General features: G+C 40.8%; 1 protein-coding gene across 1 annotated transcript; it reads left to right on the top strand.

The window, feature by feature from the left end:
• The first annotated feature begins 373 nt into the window (after positions 1 to 373).
• Positions 374 to 21,921, top strand: rab11fip4a (RAB11 family interacting protein 4 (class II) a). The gene is made up of 15 exons (XM_051389103.1): positions 374 to 715; positions 7,265 to 7,352; positions 7,667 to 7,755; positions 10,638 to 10,801; positions 11,234 to 11,395; positions 11,763 to 11,897; positions 12,514 to 12,549; positions 12,803 to 12,911; positions 14,563 to 14,666; positions 14,838 to 14,978; positions 16,463 to 16,544; positions 16,757 to 16,894; positions 16,971 to 17,117; positions 18,311 to 18,454; positions 18,542 to 21,921. Exons 1-15 carry the CDS (start codon positions 563 to 565, stop codon positions 18,656 to 18,658), a joined length of 1,809 nt encoding a protein of 602 aa, XP_051245063.1. The 5' UTR covers positions 374 to 562; the 3' UTR covers positions 18,659 to 21,921.
• Positions 21,922 to 21,975: the final 54 nt, after the last annotated feature.

Below are 21,975 nucleotides of genomic sequence, written 5' to 3'. Positions count from 1 at the left end.
ACTTTTTATTTATATAAATAAGTTTCTTTCCCAGAAGTTACCTACTATCACTTTAAGTCATCTCTTTATCTTATAACCTACCAGAAGTATTTGTATTGCTGTCATTCCTAGCATTTAATCTATTTGATTTTTTTTGGCATTAATCAGCTTCCATACATTTGACACGTTTATTTCATGACACGGTTTTCAGAGGAGCTGGAGTGGAGAGACAGCTTTAACGAGCATCTGAAAGGGCATTTTAGGTCATGGAGGCAGCTGCTCAGTATCCCATTTTATTTTGGTGGGGTGCACGGGGCGGGTGGTAACACACCTGGATTATTAATTAGCAGCTGGCTTGTGACGCAGTGCCTCGTGCCCAACTCGTAAATCATCGCCCTTTTCCGTAACTCGCGCCTCTTGAACAAGCGATCCGCTTATGTCACAGCAGCGGCGGCAGCAGCGCCAGTCGGTCCGGCGGAGCTGAGGAGGACGGGAACGACGATGGCGACCATCAACGCGATTCTTTAACAGTCAATTCGTTTGGGAAAAAAACACATCTCCCGCCGACGGAGCCAGCTCTACAATGGAAGGACATGTTTTCCCCGACCAAGAGCAGCTCTTGCTGTTTCTGAGGAGGCTCAAGGAGGTTTTCGACGTGTGTGACGAGGATGCTGACGGCTTCATCCGGGTGGAGCACTTGGTGGACCTCGGTCTTCAGTTCGGTCAAGGAGACGAGGTGAGAGGCTGTGGGGCGGGAATGTCAACTATAGACAGACATTAGCTCCTTTACATGCGTATTGTGTATGTAACAAGCCGTGGTCGCCCAAAGGATATTTAGTAACAAGTGGCGGCTGATAGAGAGCTCCTGACGGCGACAGACAACCTGTCCTACGTTTTAAATGTCACAGGTGTGCTGGAGGTGCTAGCATTTAGCGACTCATTACCTGGACATTAGCCGGTAGCACTGGTGTGCTGCTACAGATAACACAGGGGTCTGGAACCGAGCTGTCATGGTTGTCTCTCTCTCTTAATGTGTCAGAAGCATTACTGTTCTCCGTGTTATTAAAATAGCTTCCAGCTTACTATCACATGAACCAGCCAGATGAAGTATGGGGGTTAACAGTTGACCAACATGCTTAACTATAAAAAATATTTAGAATGAGTTTTGGAAAAATAACTAGATACTAATTTCCTCTATTGATATTACATATTACATACATAACTGTGGCTTGTACTGATGGTTTAAAGTAGTGGTTATTTTATTTTATAAATATAATAATAATAATATATATTTTTTGCTGATATATAATGCATATATCAACACAAATAAAAGTAATGTATACTTCCATTATTCCATGCATCTTAGAATCTAATGCACAAGTTTATCTTAACCAGTAACATGTTGTTTTAGATGGCTTTTTTATGAAAGGGCCTGTGTGAAGGATTTAGTGAGTTTTAAAGGTGAAGTGGCAGATTGCAACCAACTAGACACTGTTCATGTCAGTATTTGGGAATGAGAACGAGCTGTGAAGTGTGAAGGAGAAACTAGGGTGGAGGCAAAAATTGCAGAATACACAAAAGGCCCCATTTGGAGCCAGTGTTTGGTTTGGTCGTTCCGAGCTACTGTAGAAACTTGGCAGTTCAAAATGGCGGACTCCATAGAAGAGGACCCACTCCCTCTGTAGATAAAAAGATCTCATTATAAGGTAACGAAAACACAACAATTCTTATATTCAGGTGATTATACACTAATGAAAACATACCTAGGAATATTATATTCCATTTCTGCCCATAGGTCTTCTTAAATGTTACACATTGAACATTTTAATGGCAATGTTAGATTTTTGTAATATTCTAGTTTGTCAGGTATTTCATTCACTTGATTAACTGCAAACAAACATTCCTGTCTGGTTATATTACCAATAAACAGTTCCTTAATGGATTTTCAAAAAAATATACTATGTCATGATATCAATATTGAGATAAAGTTAGTGAAAATCTCACAAAAACGAAGCAGAATGTGAAGCGCTGCGGTTGGCACGTTTTTAGACCAACAGGGAGGCATTTATCAGAGCTGTAATTGGCTCATTACAGTTAGATCAGATCACATGCAATGAGGGAAAGAGACTTCTGATTTCTGAGCCACTGCAGCAATATAATACTGGAATTTACTTGTAGAAACGAACACTGCTGAAACCTGTGTAGCCCTAGGACATCTTCACTTAGGGCAGTAGTATCCTGTTGTTCCAAGTTGCACGTTTGTAATTTATGAACAGTTTAGTCCAAAAGTGATTTTCCCTTTAGAGGCCCTAAGAGGTAAAAGCCACTTTCTGACTACTCAATATTTCTCCAAAGAAACAATGTGGCAGAATTAGTTTTTCTTACCTGAGACGTCATCTTATGACACCCTTAGATTTATCTGGCAGCCTCTTTGTGGGGCTCCCAACCCCTGTTTGGGGAACTTTAAATGTCTGTCTTCAGGATGTGCAGTGCTCCGTGTTCATATCAGTGCCACTCATGCAGGTGCAGCAAGCAAAACTATCTTGCTGTATTTCCATGTTGATCTGATCACCTTTTGATTGGATTCACATCATTCTGTGAGCTTCCGCACCAGCAGCACAAATCCCACTGTGGTACTGAACCTGGGGTCATTATAGTGTCATTACAGTTAAGCACGCAGTTGGGAACGGGTTCATATTGAACAGATGTTCAGTGCCCAGTTTAGCTCCAAAGGGACTCCAGGTGTGTAAGTGTCTGACGTGGTAGCCAATGCCAGCCTTAGCTTCAGTACCATGGAGAGGGCTCTGCCAGTCCCAAGATCAGCACCCAACAACAGTGCCTGGGGCTCTCTCTCTGTGGTACCTCTCCACCCCTCTGTTCTCTTACATTATCATATCTTAAGATTTGCAGCCAAACACTGTATCTATCCTCATTAGTCTAAAAGTTGTAGCTGGCTGGTGTGTTTGGAGCTGCATCCAAACATTACTGCGCAGTGTCTCTGCCCAGTTTATCTTTCTGTTCCAGTCCATGGATTGTTTACAGTGTGGAAGTCTCTTTGTAATGGAATGTGGATACATATGGAGGATTAAACTTGGTCTGATCCACAGTGTTTGTTTGTTTGTTTGTGTGTGTGTGTGTGTGTGTGTGTGTGTGTGTGTGTGTGTGTGTGTGTGTGTGTGTGTGTGTGTGTTGGAAATATGCAAGAGGGAGTGTGTGAACATGCCAATATTGTAAAATGAAAACTCTTTTGTCTGCTTGTTCTGCTCTTTTTGCCTGTCGGTGTGTGTTTACATTAGCTCTGACAGCCAAGCGTATGTATCTGCAAACACTGAGGTTTTAGGAATGCGTGGCTGTTTGTCAGCCAAATCTAAAATAGTGGGAATCATCCATATCTGCACCACCAAAAAGAGTTTTTAATATGGTCCTGCCTTGCAATTGCATTAACACACAAAAATGTAATAAAGCTGTCCAAATTTTTCAGATCTTTTCATACCCAGCTGAAAAAATATAACCAGTGGAACAATTGGGAATTAATCTTAAAGTGTGGTAATTATGGGAAATTGTGCACAATTTTATATGTGTCGCACAATTTGTGTTCATGTGTTAAAACATGCATTACACAACAAAGTAATGGTTTCAGGTGATGGATAGACCAGCCTCCTTCACATTAAAGTAGACTCCCAGTTCTGTTATTGTTCCTGTTAGAATAACTAATGTTTGTTCATGCCATGTTATTTGGAGACTGTTGTATAAAACATGAGCTAGGAAAAAGCAGAAATAGAACCCAGTAGAGAAATGGGGAATAAGTGGTAGAAGAGGCAGGTTAAATCCTGGATCCGCTGAGCGTCACAGATAAATGATATCTCACAGTGAGAGTAGATTTGTCTTTAAGCTGTCATGGCGGCCGAGCACCCTGAACACATCACTAAAAATAACTCCATCGTACTAAGAGGAAGCTACTTCTTCGTCTTCCTCCTCCCCTCTCGCGGCTCCTCTCATCTCTGTGTTCTTTGTCACCATGGCTACGAGAGCTTCACGGGGAGTCTAAGAGCGGATTGGTTGGGTATTAAGTAATGAAATGATCCGCCTAGCTGCTGAAAACAGCCTATGAGCTGGTGCTCACTGCACCAGTCCTGTATTTACAGTTGTTTCATTTGGAAAACATTCTTCTTTCCAGTGACACATGCAGAAACATCCGTTTCTATGGTGATGAGTTCCCTGAAGCAAGCGCCAGTTTGGTACACAGAGTATTAAATAACATCTCTATTCCTCATGTTTATCTTACGGCCCCATTGCTGTTCCTATACTGCACGCATGTACACATACACACTAGGGATTATTACAGTATAAATGCAATATTTATCAAAGCGCTTATATAATGGATTGTATACAATGTTTGCTATTTCAGTTTTTTTCAGTATTATTTAAAACATTAGTTTAACTAAAACATCATTTGGGTCTCCTTTTCCTCAAAAGACCAAACCATGTTTGCTTATTTTAGCCCTACAATTTGTGTTTTCCTTTATTAAAATATTACTCCTTTATATTATTACCTCACAACAATTTCCAAAGTATGTAACATTATTGTACTTTCAGGCTCAGGTTTCCGTTCATTGCAGTGTGCTACAGAGAAGTGCTTGCAGGTGTTTGAAATTTGCTTGAGCTAAGCAGTCCATCACAGTGAATATATATTGTTTTCCTTTTGCCAAAATGACCTCATCATTGTGTAGTAATACAGTTGTATTTCAAGTTACAGTTAATTGAAAAGTCTACCACTGATGTGTGGTGTGGTCATATGTTGTAATAAAATAATCAAAAACAGTTAAATCCCTGGCCATAGCCATGACTATTGTTTCCTATTACAGACTTATTTGAATATAATGTACGTTTTTGGCTGTGAACAAATCCTCTAATCTCAGCTGAACTGCTCTGGACTGAAAATAATCATTAGATGCAGCCCTACATTAAGGATATCTAAGTGTTAGTAAGTGCCAAGTGGGATATTGCTTACAGTCAATGACATTTTCAAGTGGACTTGTCTCCAAAGTGCTGCTGTTGGCTGAAAACTGTATTGGAACTGTATTCAGTATTCCATTGTTGTTTGAGTTGAAGAGCGGCTGTCCCAGTCCAGCCTGAACATCTTGTGACCACAGTTATTTGTGATCCACTGGCACTCCTCTCTTCACTAACATTATACAAATGATCAAATAATATAGGAAACCATTCAAGGAAAGCTGTAGTGTGGAATGCAGACACGTCTAAAATGGACTTTGTTAGTTATATCATACACATGCATTTGGTTACATTGTTACATTGTGGGACATCCTTTAATTATTGTACCAGGTGGCTGTAGATCTTTTAGATCATTAGCTTAGATCATTTTAATACATCATAATAAAAATGTCTCTGGTTTTATTTGCATTCATATACAAATGCCAGTCTTTTAAGAATTACAGATAGCGATACAAAGCGCAAACTCTAAGAGCTTCAGATGTATGATGATGTTGTAATGAGAGATTAGTTGACTCTGGATTCTGCCTGTGTGACATTAAAGAATCTGTAGATGTTTGATGTTAAATGGATGACACAGCGGCGTTAGCTTTAGGCACAGCATGTTGACATTTGCATTTAAGCCTGTGTGATGATGTGACATTGAGCTCGTGGGGGGGGGGGGGGGGGGGGGGGGGGGGGGGGGGGGGGGGGGGGGGGGGGGGGGGGGGGGGGGGGGGGGGGGGTGTGTGTGTGTGTGTGTGTGTGTGTGTGTGTGTGTGTGTGAGATAACATTTGTCAGACAGCATGTGGTTCTGTAGATGCCGGTGTAGTTCCACACTATCTCTATGCTCTCAATGGGTTATTTGGATTAATTTATCCGGAGTCAGAAACCCCATCAAAGCTAATTTCAACATCAAAGCCTGTGTGTGTATTCACTACTCACTCTGACGATGACTGTCAGAGCCATAATCTTCTGATGTGACTGTAGAGTTATTTCATCCAACGGAGATGAAGAGTAGTTAATGAAGGGGCAGAAATAAGCTGGAGAGGCTGAATGGCCTAGTCAGCAGTGCAGTCATGTAGGCAAATACATTTTTACAGTTTGACACAAACTGAATATCAACAGTGGAAACAGTACCAACAGTGAGTTGATGTCACCTACACAAAAAAACCCATTCAGACGAGGCATGCTGGAAATCTTTATTTTAGATGCAGCAGTTACCGTGTGGCGACAACAACAGGAAACAATAGTCCTTTTTGTCGTTTTTAGAGTAATTTTTTAAGATAAAATATCCAAATTCTCTGGTAAACAGAATATTTTGGGTTATGGACATGATATTTCAGGACATCACCTTGGACTTTTGGGAACAGAGATCAACATTTTTCACAATTTTCTGACATTTTATGGACCAAACAACTAATCAGTTAATCAAGAAATTGATGGACAGATTAATGAATAATGAAAATAATTGTTAGTTTCAGAATGATCTAAAACTCTAGATGAGCATGAAAGTTCATTATTGACCTGGTAAATAGTAGTTTGTTATTTGTAATGAAGGATGTTGCTCATAGTTACATACCCTATTATCGCCTGACTCATCACATCCCCTCAGCTATATGTGGTATATTCTGTTTGATCTTATAAAGTCATTGACGTGTTCACAGCTGGTGCTGCCACCAAGTGGCCAAAACAATCGAATGCTGATTTATGATAGTTATCAAATGTAGTAGATGTTTGCTGTGTGTACATGTAACCAGTATTCAGTATTCAGTTTGCTATTCACAGTTATCAGTTATCAGTGTGCAAGTTAAACCTGTTGACTGACATGCATGGTTCACTCACTTCTTTTTTCTCTCCCTCTGTTCATTCCTTTTTTCACACCTCCATGCCTCCTTCCATCTTTACCCCCATCTGTGATGTTTATTTTTATGCTTCTCTCTGCTGCTTCTCCTCTTCTCTCACATTTTAAAACCTGTTAAATAAAATCAAACCTATTTTCCCTGATGCATAGATGTTAGTAAGGCAACACTAAAGACTGTGTTTGACCTTCAGCACATCTGTCTGAGATGACTTTTTAATCCCTTCCCATTTGCTCTCTAAATGAGAACTCACAATTCATAGAGACAGTGTCTCTTTATATTGAGTGTGATTTTTAGAGTGATTCACTTGTATGTCAATAAAAAACATATGACTGACTGACTTGGGATAGGGTGACGTATTGTGTCCATATATTGCAAAGAGCTGAGGCAAATTTGGTGATTTGTAATCTGACAGACCTCTTGTCTCTCACAGGTGAAGAAGTTGACCAGGTACCTGGATCCTAACGCTCATGGGAAAATCAACTTCAAAGACTTTTGCCATGGAGTCTTCGCCATCAAAGGTAAGAAACGTACAGTCGATGTAAATGATGTGCCAAAGAGGTATAGTGGAGCTTTAGCTAAATGTATAACCTTCCTCTCCCTAATAAGATGTGTAGTAAGCTTTAGAGGTGCTGTAGGGGAATCTTGTTATCTTTGGACAGATCCATGCTCACTGTTTTCCCGCTTTCAGTCTTTATGCTAAGCTAAGCTAAGCTGCCTCACCTTTAACCACAACAGAAGGCCTTTTTGTAGCTTACTTGTCCCCCTCATCTTTCTATCTTTCTGTTCTTCCTTCCTTCCTTCCTTCCTTCCTTCCTTCCTTCCTTCCTTCCAGGGTGTGAGGAGATACTGAAGATGGCTGTGGGTCCTCGCAGTGTTACCTCCAACCAGCCGTCTGTTACTGACAATGGTTACATTTACCAGGTACTATCTTTTACACTCTGATGGTGAAACTTTGAGCCTATTTTCTGACTTAAGGTGGATATATGCTCAATAAGAACATAGTTGGGTCACACATCAGTACATTTTTAGCATGGGCCATCCTCGCAGGTGGGGCTAAGCTGTCATCGCCACTCATGGACGAGGCGCTCGTGTCAGTGCAGGATGCTAAACATTAATGGCTAATGAGTTGCAAGCTCAAAAATGCATGTTTCCTTCTGTGTGGTAGATGGGTAGACAATAGCTCCAACATAAAACTGCTCACAACAAGCTCTGTGGATTATCGTGAGTAACTGGGTCGTGATTCCTGTAAGAGACATTACTGTTGAGTTTTTTCAAATGTGTTTTTATGGGTGTTTTGAGCATGCCACACACAAACCGAGTGCCATCTGGTTCTGTTATATTAGAGAGAAGGCAGACCTCTCTCAGCAACTCCACAGCAAAACAGTCTAGATGGATAAATAGCACTACAGCTGGTGTTTCTTTTTGATTTTGGGGAGAACTGTCCCTCTTTAAAAGGTGTCATAATGTTTCATCCATCCATCCATTTCAGGCTAAGCATGGTATTCCAGATGTCCCTCGCCCTGGCAGAGAGTTAGTATTTTTACGTTGTATAATTCCTGACTCTAAATTTTTTCCCTGGAGGAGCGTAGGTTACGTAGAGCTGTCCTGTTAGTAAATAAATAATAATCAACAGTCAAGTTTGACGTACTATCTTCTTATTTTAAATCTTTGCGTTAACTTGTCATTCCCAACATTATCTTTTATATATATATATATATATATATTATTATTTTCTATGAATATGCAATTCATCACATTACTGTGTGTACTGTATGTTGCAGAGTATAACTGCTTAAGTCCCCCACTAGAGATTGGCCTAACTGAGCAGTTGCTTAGCAACAAGAGGGAGAGGGAGGGAGAGAGAGAGAGGGAGCGAGAGAGAGATGGAGGTGTGGCTTTGTCTCGGCTGAAGCATCAGTGTGTTTTCAAACATGAATGACTGAGCTCCAGTGTGTGTGAGAGAATGAGTGAGTATACGTGCCAGGGATACTTGTGTTCAAGCTTTCAGCACACTGAGCCTTCAAGCTTCAGGAGTATACTGGATTTTGGTCCTACCTCCACGATAAAGGATATGTTTATTTGGATGACACACTCACACATTTACACACACACAATGGTGTGACTGGTGGCTTGGGGCTGGAGAGAAGACACGCGGCATGTGCGCTTGATTGGTAAGGTGTGTGTGTTGAGAGATTTCTTGGTTTTATTATGATATAAAAAGTAAAACTAAAAATTTCTGCGATAAAACTGCTAAAGCTCCGGTACACTCATGGTCCACCCACACAGGTGTTTCCACTCAGTTTGGCTACTTAGACTTCTTCTAAGGACTTGATCGTGATTGATTGACATCCCCCTCACTCTGCTCTTAGCTATGTTGCACCTGTTGGGGTGGGACAGCTTCCACATTCATCATTCTTATTGGCACACACAGTTTGGTGTTAGTCTTTGTGGAGGGGGAAGTTGGGTGGAGTTTCGTCAGAAGCTGTCTGTCCTAACAAAAAGAATTCCACCAGTCCCAGGTAGGCAGAATGAGCAGTATTATAATTGGGTGGTGAATGCCCTGCAGGCTGATGGTTGTTGGTTCCCTAGAGAATGATGTTAGCTTCTCAGTTAAGCATTTGCAATCCAAACTAACATTCATCAGCTTCTATGTAGTCAGTATTCACCATATGGCCTCGAGTTGTTGTAAAGCATGGGATCTGACGCTGTTGGATTCCTTTTGGCATGTTATTTTAGCAGTTCTGAGTGTGCCTACGCTGCCTGTGAAATCTGCACAATCCACAATTCTGTGGACTTAATTTACTCTATACTTCACCTGCTTCAGATGAGTTTCAGTCTAAAGTCAGCATTAGAGCACACATCCCTGGGAGAAATGGCTTTCAACTTATTTTAAATTCCTCATTTACTATTCTCTTTGTCATAGATCGAAATCTCCTCTTCATCTCAGACAAAAACATGTGTATAATTGATGAATGAAACCTATGCAGCACTCCCTCAGACACCATACCATGTCTGCTGGACTATGTGAAAGTGTGTGTCTGTCTAAACAAAAAAAAACCACACAAACCAAAGTGTTAAGTAAAAACAGGGAGGAAATCTCATGTTTTGTCATTGCAGATGAAAATGTGTGTGTGTGTGTGTGAGTGAGAGACAGGGTGTAGCCAGACAGTCACATGCATAATGAATTAGACAGATCTGGGGCATGCTACACCCCACCAAACCAACCCAGAAGGCCATCTCCGGGTCAAATCCTAGAAGTCGACTGTAGTATCACAAGTGTCTGCCAGTTGAATTAATTCTATTCAAGATATATGTAATGGAAGGTCAAATGATACACAACTACAGTCAACTATAGGCAACACCTGAAAAGCACAACACAGATCTTGCTCTGTCATTACCTTAGCTAAGGTTTACGTGTTGACTAAACTCCACTGCAGTGTCCTCCGGAGCTGTGGTTTAAACTGTACCCTTGGTTTAGTCTAAAGTTGTGTGCTTGAATCTAAAGTGTCTCAGGTGAGTGTTGGCTGCAGACACAGTTAATGATTGTCCAAACTGAAGAGAAACCTGAACTGTTGACTTACCTGGGACATAGTATATTCTATTCTAAAATTAAATATTGTGTATTAGGCTGGAGTATGTTCACAGAACGGACCAGGTACCTTAAAGTTAAACTACAACTCAAAGTGTGTCTTTGTACGGAATGATGCACACAATACCCTGTACACAAAACGGCACTGACAGTAGGAGGAGGGATCATGTACAAAATATCTTGCTGTTTTTACTTCACTCTTTTGTGTTTGTAGAACAGCGAGGCTAAGCTGGGCCCTCCCATCATCATGTGTACGCGGTCCTACCCAGAATGCAGTGCATATGGTGAGGGTTGTGGTGCTGACGGGGAGTGTGACATGGACAGCAGCGCTGAAAACGGCAACAGCTCGGACTTTCTGGACCCAACACGGCAAAACAGGTCAGTCTAGTTAGCTAACATGTTGCTAACATTATCTTTCAGATGTAATTAGCAAGCTAACATGTTGCTAACATTATCTTTCAGATGTAATTAGCAAGCTAACATAGCTGTAGATGAGATTAGATTGTAGATTGCTACGTAGAAAAACACTAATCACTCACTGCTAATTTACTGGAGCACAGAGCAGAAATGGGTGGGATTTAGGAAGGGCCCATTAATGACACTATGAGTGACAGGAGTGATAAGATGAAAATTGTGTGTGTGTCTGTGTGTAGCTGTATCACTTGTTCCCCAAAAGCAAATGAAAATGACAAATGTAAGAGAGGAGGTTATTACAGTGTGGTTATCTGATTATTGAAGCACTCAGAGGATGGTTCTACTCCCTTTTTTTAATTAACCATCCTTCCACTACTTCCTGCTATGCAACCCTAGGCACCTGATTGGCTCCGCATCTGCGTCCGTCATCTCCGGGGAGGAGCAGTTTGAGGACTACGGTGAGGGGGAGGATGTGGATTTCACTCCCAGCAGTCCTTGCCCCGAAGATGACACCCGAACAAATGGCTTCTCAGACCTGGGGTCCTCCCTTCCCTCCAGGTTGGTGGTCGGGCTACAAGCACACACCCTGAATCACATATCACGTATCTCGAAGCACATTTTTCATGAAGTAACAGGAGTATCACTGTTTGTTTTCCTGGTAGGTGTTTTCCTTGGCAGACATTTTAACAGACAAATACAAACAATTTGTGGATGGTAGGAAGGAACAATGCAAAAACACCAAAGGCTTTGTCATTACAAAGTAAGCCAAGTGCCGGCTGTGAAAAGGGCCAATGGATGCCTCAGTGGAATTATGCCATTGCCACTGGCAAATGGTTTGAGCATCGCAGAATGAATTGCAGTGCAATATTTGTATCATATTTATATGTATTTCAATTATATATTGATGTATTCTTTGTAACTGCAGTGCTGGGCAGACTCCTCAGAAGATGCGGCAGCTGTACAACAGTGAGCTGCTGGACATCTACTGTTCTCAGTGCTGCAAGAAAGTGAATCTACTCAATGACCTGGAGGCTCGTCTTCGAAACCTCAAGGCAAACAGGTATAGCACACACACACACACACACACACACACACACACACACACACACACCATATGGAGACAGGAGCATAAACACACACAAAGGATGAGTGGAACCAAACAGTGGTAGATGACGGGGAGAGGGTAGAGAAGAACTAATACCCCAGTATAACAATGCTCACATACACATAAGCCTTCCACCCAAATCCCACCCTCCTATTCATTCTTGGCACCAGACACTGCACCCACATCAAAGGGCGAGCCTGAGCTGTCGCTATAGCAACCGTATCCCGATGTGTTGGGGTGGCTGGTTGCAAGTTTCTGTGTGTGAGATGCAATGCAGCAACAATGACCAAAAAAATCCACGGCAGAGGAGTGAGTGCCCGTCGTACTGAGTCAAACAGCTTAACTTGAAATGATTTGGTCTGTTTAAAAATGTGGTTGTTGTTCATTTTAATCTTTGATGCTTTAATTTTGACCAGAGATAACATAAGTAACTGTGTGCTAACAATAGCAAGAACAACATAGTTGGAGTTGCAGTAATTGTTGTAGGAGTAGTAGTGTCATTAGGTTTTTAAAAAACGAATAAAAAGCTGTGTTACTGTGTGTGTGTGACTCAGTTTCTCTCTTGTTTCAGCCCTAATAGAAAGATTTCCAGCACAGCATTTGGACGGTGAGTGACCTGACCTTCCTACTAATGAGCCTTTTAAATGAAAATACTGCAGTCAATCTTCATTTGCATAGAAAGAGGGGGGCTGGCCAGTCAATTGTAACAGATCACAGTGATGGGTTCAGCATTTAGCGGGGTGATGAATGAGTCCTGTAATGGAAGAGCAGTTTCAGACGCTGGCACATGCTCTATATGATCGTCATAATGTGGAATGGGTAATAACGTCCTCTCTGTGCGTGTCCTCTCCTCCCTGCAGTCAGCTGTTCCAGGCCAACCACAGTGTGTTTGGGTCCAGTCAGGGCAGCAGCACAGAGGATCTGTTCACAGACAGCATCGACTCCTGCGACCTCGACATCACAGAGAAAGTACAAACGCACAAAAATGCGCAGTCATTGTACATTTTGTATGAAAGTCACTTGAAGTTATTAGCCCAGATATTAGGGTCTGCTTGTTTCAAATCCAAATCCACTCCTATCATGTTTACCTGCCAAGTATTAGCAATGGTAGAAGTGGGTATGGTGTAGGGGTGGGAAAAATAACTGATTCTTCGATGCATCGTGATTCTCTCTAGAACGATTCCATCTCGATGTAGATAAGTTAATAATCGGAATTTTAAAAATGAAATTAGTTCGCGTGCTGCAACATTCTGTTCGCCTGCTGCAGAGTGCTACAGAAAACTCTCCTTTCAGCCTGCCGGTTCTCCGCCAACACGCATGCGCACCAAACACGTGCGAGTTGTTTACATCCAAAGTTTAGTGGCGACAAAATGGCTGCGAACGACAAACCTATATGGCCTGCACCAGCTTCTTTAAAAGCTGTGATATGGCAGCATTTTGGGTTCTGTGAGGCCGATGGGAAGATGGACAAGACCTACACTGTGTGTAAGGTCATAAAGAAGTCAAATTAAATACTTTGGAAATACAACCAATCTGCGAAACCACATTTCTCGACACCACTCAGAGTTGGGAGGGAAAAGCGACCCGTTCCTGATGGCAGCCAGAGGACAATTGAGCAGGCAGTGGCACAGCTGCCACCGAACTCGGATAGGGCTTAAATTTAATTTAAAATTTAAGACCATACTTGCACAATAAAATTGTGTAGCATAAAGGGATTTTTTTGTCTCGGGGATATGCTACTTATTACCAATAACAGGAGGATTTTGTGTTTGAAGTCTTATTCATATAATTGACTAAGAGCAGCTTTTTCTTTAATGACATAGAAAAGAAAGATAAGAAAGAAAAGAAAAATGTATAGTTTTTTTTTTTTACATACTTACATATTGTGTTAAAATGCAAGCTGCATTGTTCATAGAAAGTAATTTGTAACAAGAAAAGCTTTTTCTCTAATAAAATATAGAGGAGGTAATTCATCTGCTGATGCTGAATCGTAATCGATTCGTGAGGTGCCAAAAGATTCCCACCCCTAGTATGGTGCCTCCAAACCACTTTAATTCCTTCGAAAAACAGACTCAACAATCCTGCTGGTCAATACTGACTGTTCATCTTGAAGAATGTTTGAGCTGATACAAAGTAAAAACCTAAAATGAGTTAAATTCCATGTTTTCTTTGTTTTGGGTAATTATTTTACTAAGGGAGGACTATATAAACACATTAAATAAGTTAATTACAGATTTTTTTAATAGGGTGTCTGTTGTGTTGCCTGCTCTTTTTAATCTGGCTCTGCACAGACGGACAATAACTGATGACCTTGTCTCCTCAGGCTTTGAGAGGAAATGCTGACATACTGCCCAACACACGTACTGTCACGTTAAAGCCTGTGGAATAAAAGCAGGAGACTAGTTGACAGCTTACTGCACCTCTTGACCTTGTGCGCATTGAGCTGCAGCTCCCTGATTTCCTGTTAGGAGGAGCCGACAGTTTATGTAATAGTGATAAAAGGGCTCGGACATTAGGAATGTCTAAGATGCAAAAGTATGCAAAACAGCGGGTGTTCATTTCCTCCTGGGGGCTCCTGCTTGTGTGGTAGGATGAGTTAAAAGCTGGTTGTCTCCCTCAGGTCAGTTATCTGGAGAAGAAGGTGACAGAGCTGGAAAGTGACAGTCTGGCCAACAGTGATCTCAAGTCTAAACTCAAACAGGAAAACACACAACTGGTACACAGGTAGGACACACATTAACTCAATCTGTTTTTATTTCTTTGTTTTACATCACATGTTGCTCTGTAGGTCTTTAAAACACTTAGATTCCAAATTTATTGCCACCATGTTAAACCTTGCATGCCTTCACTGCGTGTAATGCTGTTTTTCTCACACTGTCTTTGTCTGCGCCCCAGGGTGCACGAGCTGGAGGAGCAGGTGAAGGATGCAGAGGCGAAGGCAGACCAGAGTTTGGAGGAGGAGGCGAAGAAGCACCGTGAGGCTTACAGCAAGATGGAGCGGGAGAGAAACCTAGAGATAGACCTGCTCTGTAACAGGTAAACTCCTCAACAGTACTCTATGAAGTGTAGTTTCCACTATGATCCAAACCCTGGTACTGGTGTTGGTTCTGACTCTAAACATAGCTCATGTAAATAAGGCTGTTCTAGGCTGGTTAGTTAAGTTAAACTGTCCAAACTGCACACTACTGCCGCACAATGAAGAGGCATACAATGCTTGGCCTTCCTCTTAAAAGTCCTTTGTGTTCTTATTTATTTGTCATGTTTGTTTTTGACTTTTACTTTGACAGGGCCCAGCAACAAATTCCTTCCTTCCTTGTTCTGCTGTGGATGCTGATGTTGTAGTAGCAATTTAGACAACCAGTTTTCTTCTCAACACTTAAACATGCTAGCTAAATGGTTTGCTGAGTTGACGGTGTAAAAAAAGAGAATAGTTAGTAAAGCTTTAACTATGCTAGGTTACTGTTAATGCTTCTTTTAGTGTTATTTTGATGACAGCATTACAGCTGCAGCTCCACAAAGACGCTGCTACAGTAAATAAAAGCTGAAACCAGCATGGAGGAGCATCCAGGATCACTGTTGATAATTTATTCAGTAAAACTGAACTCGTCTACTCAAAGACTGAACGTATATTCACACAAAAATGATCCATTGTGACATGCATTTTAGTTCTGATCCGGGTTCCTGTTCACACTGACTTTTTACAAACAAACATGAAGTCATACAGACTGACGGGTAACTCGCTGATTGGACAGTTTTAGTAATTGTCATCCTGCATCATCAAGGACCTATGTGGCCAGATCAAAACTCTGGTGACAGAAGGTTACGCAGCACTTTCATGCTTTTGATGAGTATATTTATGTTCTTTGGTGTCACAAAGAGCTGACGAAGATATAACTGAGTAGCAGCATTATTAAACATGTTATGAATAATGACTAACAAGTAGAGACGGGATGAAAAGGAGACATCTTGTGCAGAATGATTCAGGGCTCATTACTGTGGGGTTGCTGTCACACGCTTTTTACTGGACTGAAAGAACTGACAGATTATATATACACACACACACACACACACACACAGATACAAGTACACAGATTAGGATACAAGCACAGCAGTTTTAACAGCTTTGACCTTTTAATCATGGAAAGTACCTGTGCTGACGTGCATACATGTTACAAACAACACAATTTGAGCAGCAGATGGATTTCTTAGTTGTTTAGCTTTTTAAATCATGCTAAAATCACATGCTATCTGCTATCATAAAACCCTGTGGCATGTACGTTGCTTTCACTCTACAAATGACCCTCCGCCTGGAAGGACAGATACCACCCTTTTCTAACAGTCCTTATTAGGGTTTGATTGACAGCTTTTCACACCAGCCAAAACGAACCTCACTGACTGGGCAAAAGCATCAGGGTCTGTTTTAACCAAGCCAAGCAGGTTAGGTGTGAATGCACCCTTAAAGTACTGTAGGTGTTTTAGTTCTGTGGGATACAGTGCTAAAGCTGTGTGTGCATACACAGGGTGCAGCAGTTAGAAGAAGAGAATGGAGAGATGAATTCAAATGTGTGCAGACTCAAGTCTCAGACTGAGAAACTGGACCAGGTGAGTGTGATTTTTACTAAAAGGATAATTCAGTGATTTAAAACATGGGTTGTCTTTGAATTTCTTTTTTTTCCATCATTCTTATAACTAATAATATTTTTACCTTTTTAATTTGCTGAGATCTGAGAACTGATGCAAAAATCTGACTTAAATTGTAATAAACCAGAATTATTTTTTACCTCAGTTTGGTTGTTTCCCTCTTTCTTCTGCAGGAGAAGCAGAGGATGACAGACAAACTGGAGGACACTAGTCTGAGACTGAAAGATGAGATGGACCTCTACAGGAAGATAATGGACAAGCTCTGGCATAACCGCCATGAGTTTCAGAAGGAAAAGGAGGCCATGCAGGAGGTGAGGCACTCTAAATAACTGAAAGGTTACATGGAAACATTTTTGGAGTTCATCTGATCCAAGCTGTTCTCTGCAGTTGATTGATGATCTCCGCCGGGAGCTGGAGTATCTGCAGTGCTTTAAGCTGGAGATGGAGCATCCAGGAAAGGGCAAGGGTCTGTCTGAGTACAACGCCAGGACCAGAGAGATCGAGATGGAACATGAAGTCAAAAGACTGAAACAGGTTTACACACTCATCCCTGTTCTTCTGTCCTTCCTCTTCTCTACATTACATCAAAGAACATATTGAGATGCGTCTGACAATATATTGTCAAGAACGTTACTGGCTTATCATAGATCCATCAGTATCTGTATATGTCGAGCAGTAAATTGCAAGAAATTGCAGTACAGAAAAGCCAAAGACATGTTTGAGCTAATTTAATATAAATCCTACAAAACCAATGATCATATATGTTGTCAGACCAATTCACACTGCAGTTGTAGTGTAAGCTAATACTGCATATTTGCCAGATTATTGATACTGCAGTAGATTGGAAGGAAACGTGGCATGATATGATTTACATTTGATTGAAATATTTAGAACAATATTGCTATATGGTCGCAAGCTATCACAAGTTCCTTGATTTCTAGGTTGATAATCTCAATAACCATGACTCGCGCATTCACTTGTATTGACTTATTGTTGCAGTGCAGTTAGAATGATGACAATGATAATTCTCTTCGTCTCAGTGTATGCTGGTAATCAAACACGACTGCTCCCAGTGTGCTCAATCATGCACTTCGTCGGCTGAGACGATTCAACTGAACCTGTGCTCATTTTGACCCAACAATCAAGTCTAGTGTAGCACACAGCTGCCTTTTTAAACTACTGCGAGTTCCAGTTTAGTTGAAACCACAGAGCCACCGTCCCAATTTGTCCCCCAGAGAGCACTGACACTTTACTGTTTATTTTTCATTTTTATATTTTTACTGTAAAATGCCCCCCTGCTTGACAGCAGTTGTGATTAATTTTAAGTTTAAAATTAAGTACAAACATGCACCTTTCCTCACAGTGTCCTACACATTACGGATGTCTGTTGCACATCCCTGATTAATGATTTAATCAAAATAACACTTGCCCTTTTCATTAGATTAAATTAACTAACACACCCTGAGCAGCCTTCAGTCTTGTCATCACTGTTGCCAGGCAACACTGCAGCACATAATCCCCATAAAATCATAGGTGCTGGTGTATTTTGTTACCTTTCAACAGAGCCAGGCTAGCTGTTCCCCTCTGTTTCCAGTCTTTATGCTAAGCTAAGCTAACCAGCTGCTTTTACTGTACAGACATGAACGGTGAATGAGTATTTCCCAAACTGCCCAGCCGTTGTCATCCAGAACCCCCTCTGAAAGAAACTGTTGTCTTTCTGTCTTCAGGAGAACCATAAGCTGCGGGATCAGAACGACGACCTGAACGCTCAGATTCTCAGTCTGAGTTTGTACGAGGCTAAGAACCTGTTTGCCTGTCAGACCAAGGCTCAGTGCCTGGCTGCTGAGATTGACAACGCATCCAGGGATGAGGTTAGTCTGCTGCTGGTGGACAGGTGCAGTGCTGACATTTGATATGACTGCTCCTTTAATGCATTTCTCACTCTCTGTCTCTCTCAGCTGGTCGACGCTTTGAAGGAGCAGGAGGAGATCAACCTGCGTCTGAGGCAGTACATGGACAAAATCATTCTGGCCATTCTCGACCATAACCCCTCCATCCTGGAGATCAAGAGTTAAACACCACGCACACGCACATCCTTGTAATACTGTAGTTGTGGGGATATTCCATTACCTGACTATTCGCTTGTACCTTAAAGTTATAATCCTTAAGATTTCAGTCCTGGTTGATTTGATGATGCCTGTGGTTACTGTGGCAACAGCAAGTTCAGTTGTAGGGCACCTACACAACAGGTCCCAGACCTCTGGGGGCAGCAGTCACTCTCTGAGTAGCCATTTTGTCAGAAATGCAACAGAAGAGCGGCCGGTGTATCTGTTTACAGTGCATCCAAACAAACTGAAATGTTCCATCATGCCACGAACTGCCATCTAATTCTTGCCCAATATGGTGCAAGTAGTTACTCCTCCATAATATTTAAAAGGGACTTGCTGTCAGACAAAGCAGAAGACTACCACGTGTTGTTCTGGAGACACATTTTTGATGAATGACCAGGGCTAGCGCTACCCTCTGTTTTCTGTCTTCACAGTGAAAGCTGTTCCATGTTTTGCTTTACATTCGGAAATGTTGGGTTAGCATTAGCAGTAACTTAATACAGCTGTGATTATGGCATTAGAGTTAACAAAAAACATGGAGATTAATTTACAAACAGTAACACTGGATTATAGGCTGCATCATTTGTGAATTCCTTGTGCATGTGGAGGCAATTTGAATCAAGCACTGGAATGGCGGACTCCGCCACTAACGGCAGAGACTACTATATAGAGAATGTAAATACATTTAGCTATTGCTGAAATGCAGACCATAAATAGAATCAAAAACTGGGTTTGATTTCATACAAATCTTAAGGATTATAACTTTAAACTGGCGCCTAAATTATGAATGTCCTAAATGTTGTCACTGCTTATGACTTGAAACTGTTGCTCACAAATGTAGTTACTCGGGTGCACACATACACAGTATATCTACACCACCACAGCAGACGATCTTCATAACCACTAGAACCAAACACTTATTGATGAGGCAATCTGCCAGTCACTGTAGGACTACTGTGCCATGTTTAATCTATCCACCAGTGTTTTATAATTGTATATTTGAAACTACTGAAATGTGGGGAGTGGAAAATATTTGGGAATATACAAAAAAGTATTTTGATGTTCACTTTTTTTCTTGTAGACACAGTACTAATTGCTCAATACAGAGCTCTACAATGATTGATTAAAACTGGGCTGTTGCTCATTGGCGGTCCAGACTAAAACATGCTACATTTAAGAAGTGTAGGACATAAAACCGCTAGTGATTTAAAGGGCCATTCCAGTGTTTTGCACGTTCTCTACAAACAATTTTCCAAAGCAGTAGTAAATACATGTTTTAGAATTTTGAATGTTTTTTTACCTTAAGGCAACTGTTAGTTTTCTTCATTTCATAGTGGTATGAAAATCTATTTTTAGGGACATCATGTTTTCCTATTGATGTCTGAGTCAAAATATTGTGTGGCATTGCTGAGCAGATTCATTGAACCAATCTGCCAGTATAAAAGCAAGTTGATTTTCATACTGTATGGTAATGAATGGAAACCAGTGGAAGCATCAAACGAGGATGAACACTTAAATGAATAGTTCAAAAATTCTATTCTGAAACAGAAGATTAGTAAACTGGTTAAAAGTAAAAGATAGAAGTAAAGTTTTTTTGTAGTAGAACATGCATAAACACTGACATGGGCCTTTTTAGGTGACAAGTTCTTTTTAGCTTTGAACCCTTTAATTTGGCTGTATCAACACAGCTGAATGTCTACATGGTTAGTATGTAATGTCAGTAACTGTCCTTTTGAGGGGCAATTCAGTGGTGTTAAAAACCTTTGGATGGCTTTCTGAAGACAATTCATGATGAAGGTATTTACAGGTGCCAAGAGCCAATATTATGTGCCAAATCTTAACATTTCACTGTTTTCATGCACAAGTAATAGTTGAAGGGCATCAAACTGGGGTGGATGCCACTATGAAATGTCAACAACTAGAGCTGAAGAGCTGCAACTGCTGATCACTGCAAAAGTTAAGCTGTAACCAGTTTTTCTCCCCTGACAGTTTAGTTTACCGTCTTCATGTCAGCAGAGTTCTCAGCTCTATAGGAAATTCCTCTCATGTCATTATGATTTTGTCATTCACAAATCCTTTTAAAGGTACTTAAAGATGATTTTGACCACTAGTAGTGCTATGGAGCAATGTTTTGTTTGTACTCTACATTCACAGAAGCATTTACAGGAGGAGGATGTAAGATTTATATGGTTGGTTTCACACTATTACGCCGACCAAGGGAACAATGCCTTTGTGACTGCAAGCTAGCAAACATGGACGTAAACGGTGCAGGACTTAAAACATGACTCATTTAATTAGCTTTACAATGGTTTTATGGGGAAGAAACTGCTCTCAAGGTGTGTGAGACTGGAGGGATCCACACAGTGTGTTTTGGTGGGTAACACTAAACAGAACTTTGTTTACAAGAAAATATTACAAGTCACCTTAAGTACAGTTGTTCATCCACTGTTGCTTAGCCTATTACAAACAAAGACATGTTTTTTTGATGTATGAATTAGGATTATTTCCAAATAGTTTTTAGAAAAATAGAAATACTGTATTACACTTCTAGGGTTCTAAAAAAGTACCTGCCTGTATGAGCAAGTTTCTGTTTTAGTCTACCTATGTTGTAAATTGGTCTCACTTCAAATAAGTGTCACGGTGAGGAGCAGTATTGAGCCGCTATAGTGAGCACTACGTTAAGTTACAAATGAAAGTTTTGCTCCATTGCACAAATTGTTCACCTAGTGATTTTTTTCATAGTTCATTTGCTTGTTCTCTCACAGGTTTTGTGCATTTGCATACGAGGTATCAAAAAACATTATTCAAGCAGTCCAGCTATGATTTTGTCTATTGTTGCTATTGTAAGTGAGATTTTTCTTATTGACATTTTTACTTTGTTGCAGCATTTGTGATTTCACGCATTGTAAATGTTGTACAGAATCAAGTTACTATTTATGTGCAAGTTATTCCACTTATTAAAACAGTCTCTTTGAGAGTTTTGACACAAAATAAAAAAAATCTGTGTTGTAGATTGTAATATGAACTCAATAATATATAACACACTTTAAAAGTGTCATAGCCAAAGTATTTACCTGGAATAATATTAAACATGTTGAGAAAATATAGTTTGTCACAAGTCACATATTCAGTTTGAGTTCTTTTACTTGTGTATTGCACATGGAATTATGGGCGACCATGTTATACAAACTAGATGTGTAAATAAAATCCATTCGCTTTGGCATGACAAAGTCGGCCCTGGTTGTTTGTTGTCAACAGGATTCAGTGAAAAAAATACCTCCGTA

This window comes from Dicentrarchus labrax, unplaced genomic scaffold, assembly GCF_905237075.1.
Source record: "Dicentrarchus labrax unplaced genomic scaffold, dlabrax2021, whole genome shotgun sequence".
Lineage (NCBI taxonomy): Eukaryota > Metazoa > Chordata > Actinopteri > Moronidae > Dicentrarchus > Dicentrarchus labrax.
Note: the sequence above shows the minus strand (reverse complement) of the source record. Positions and strands in the feature narration are given on the sequence as shown.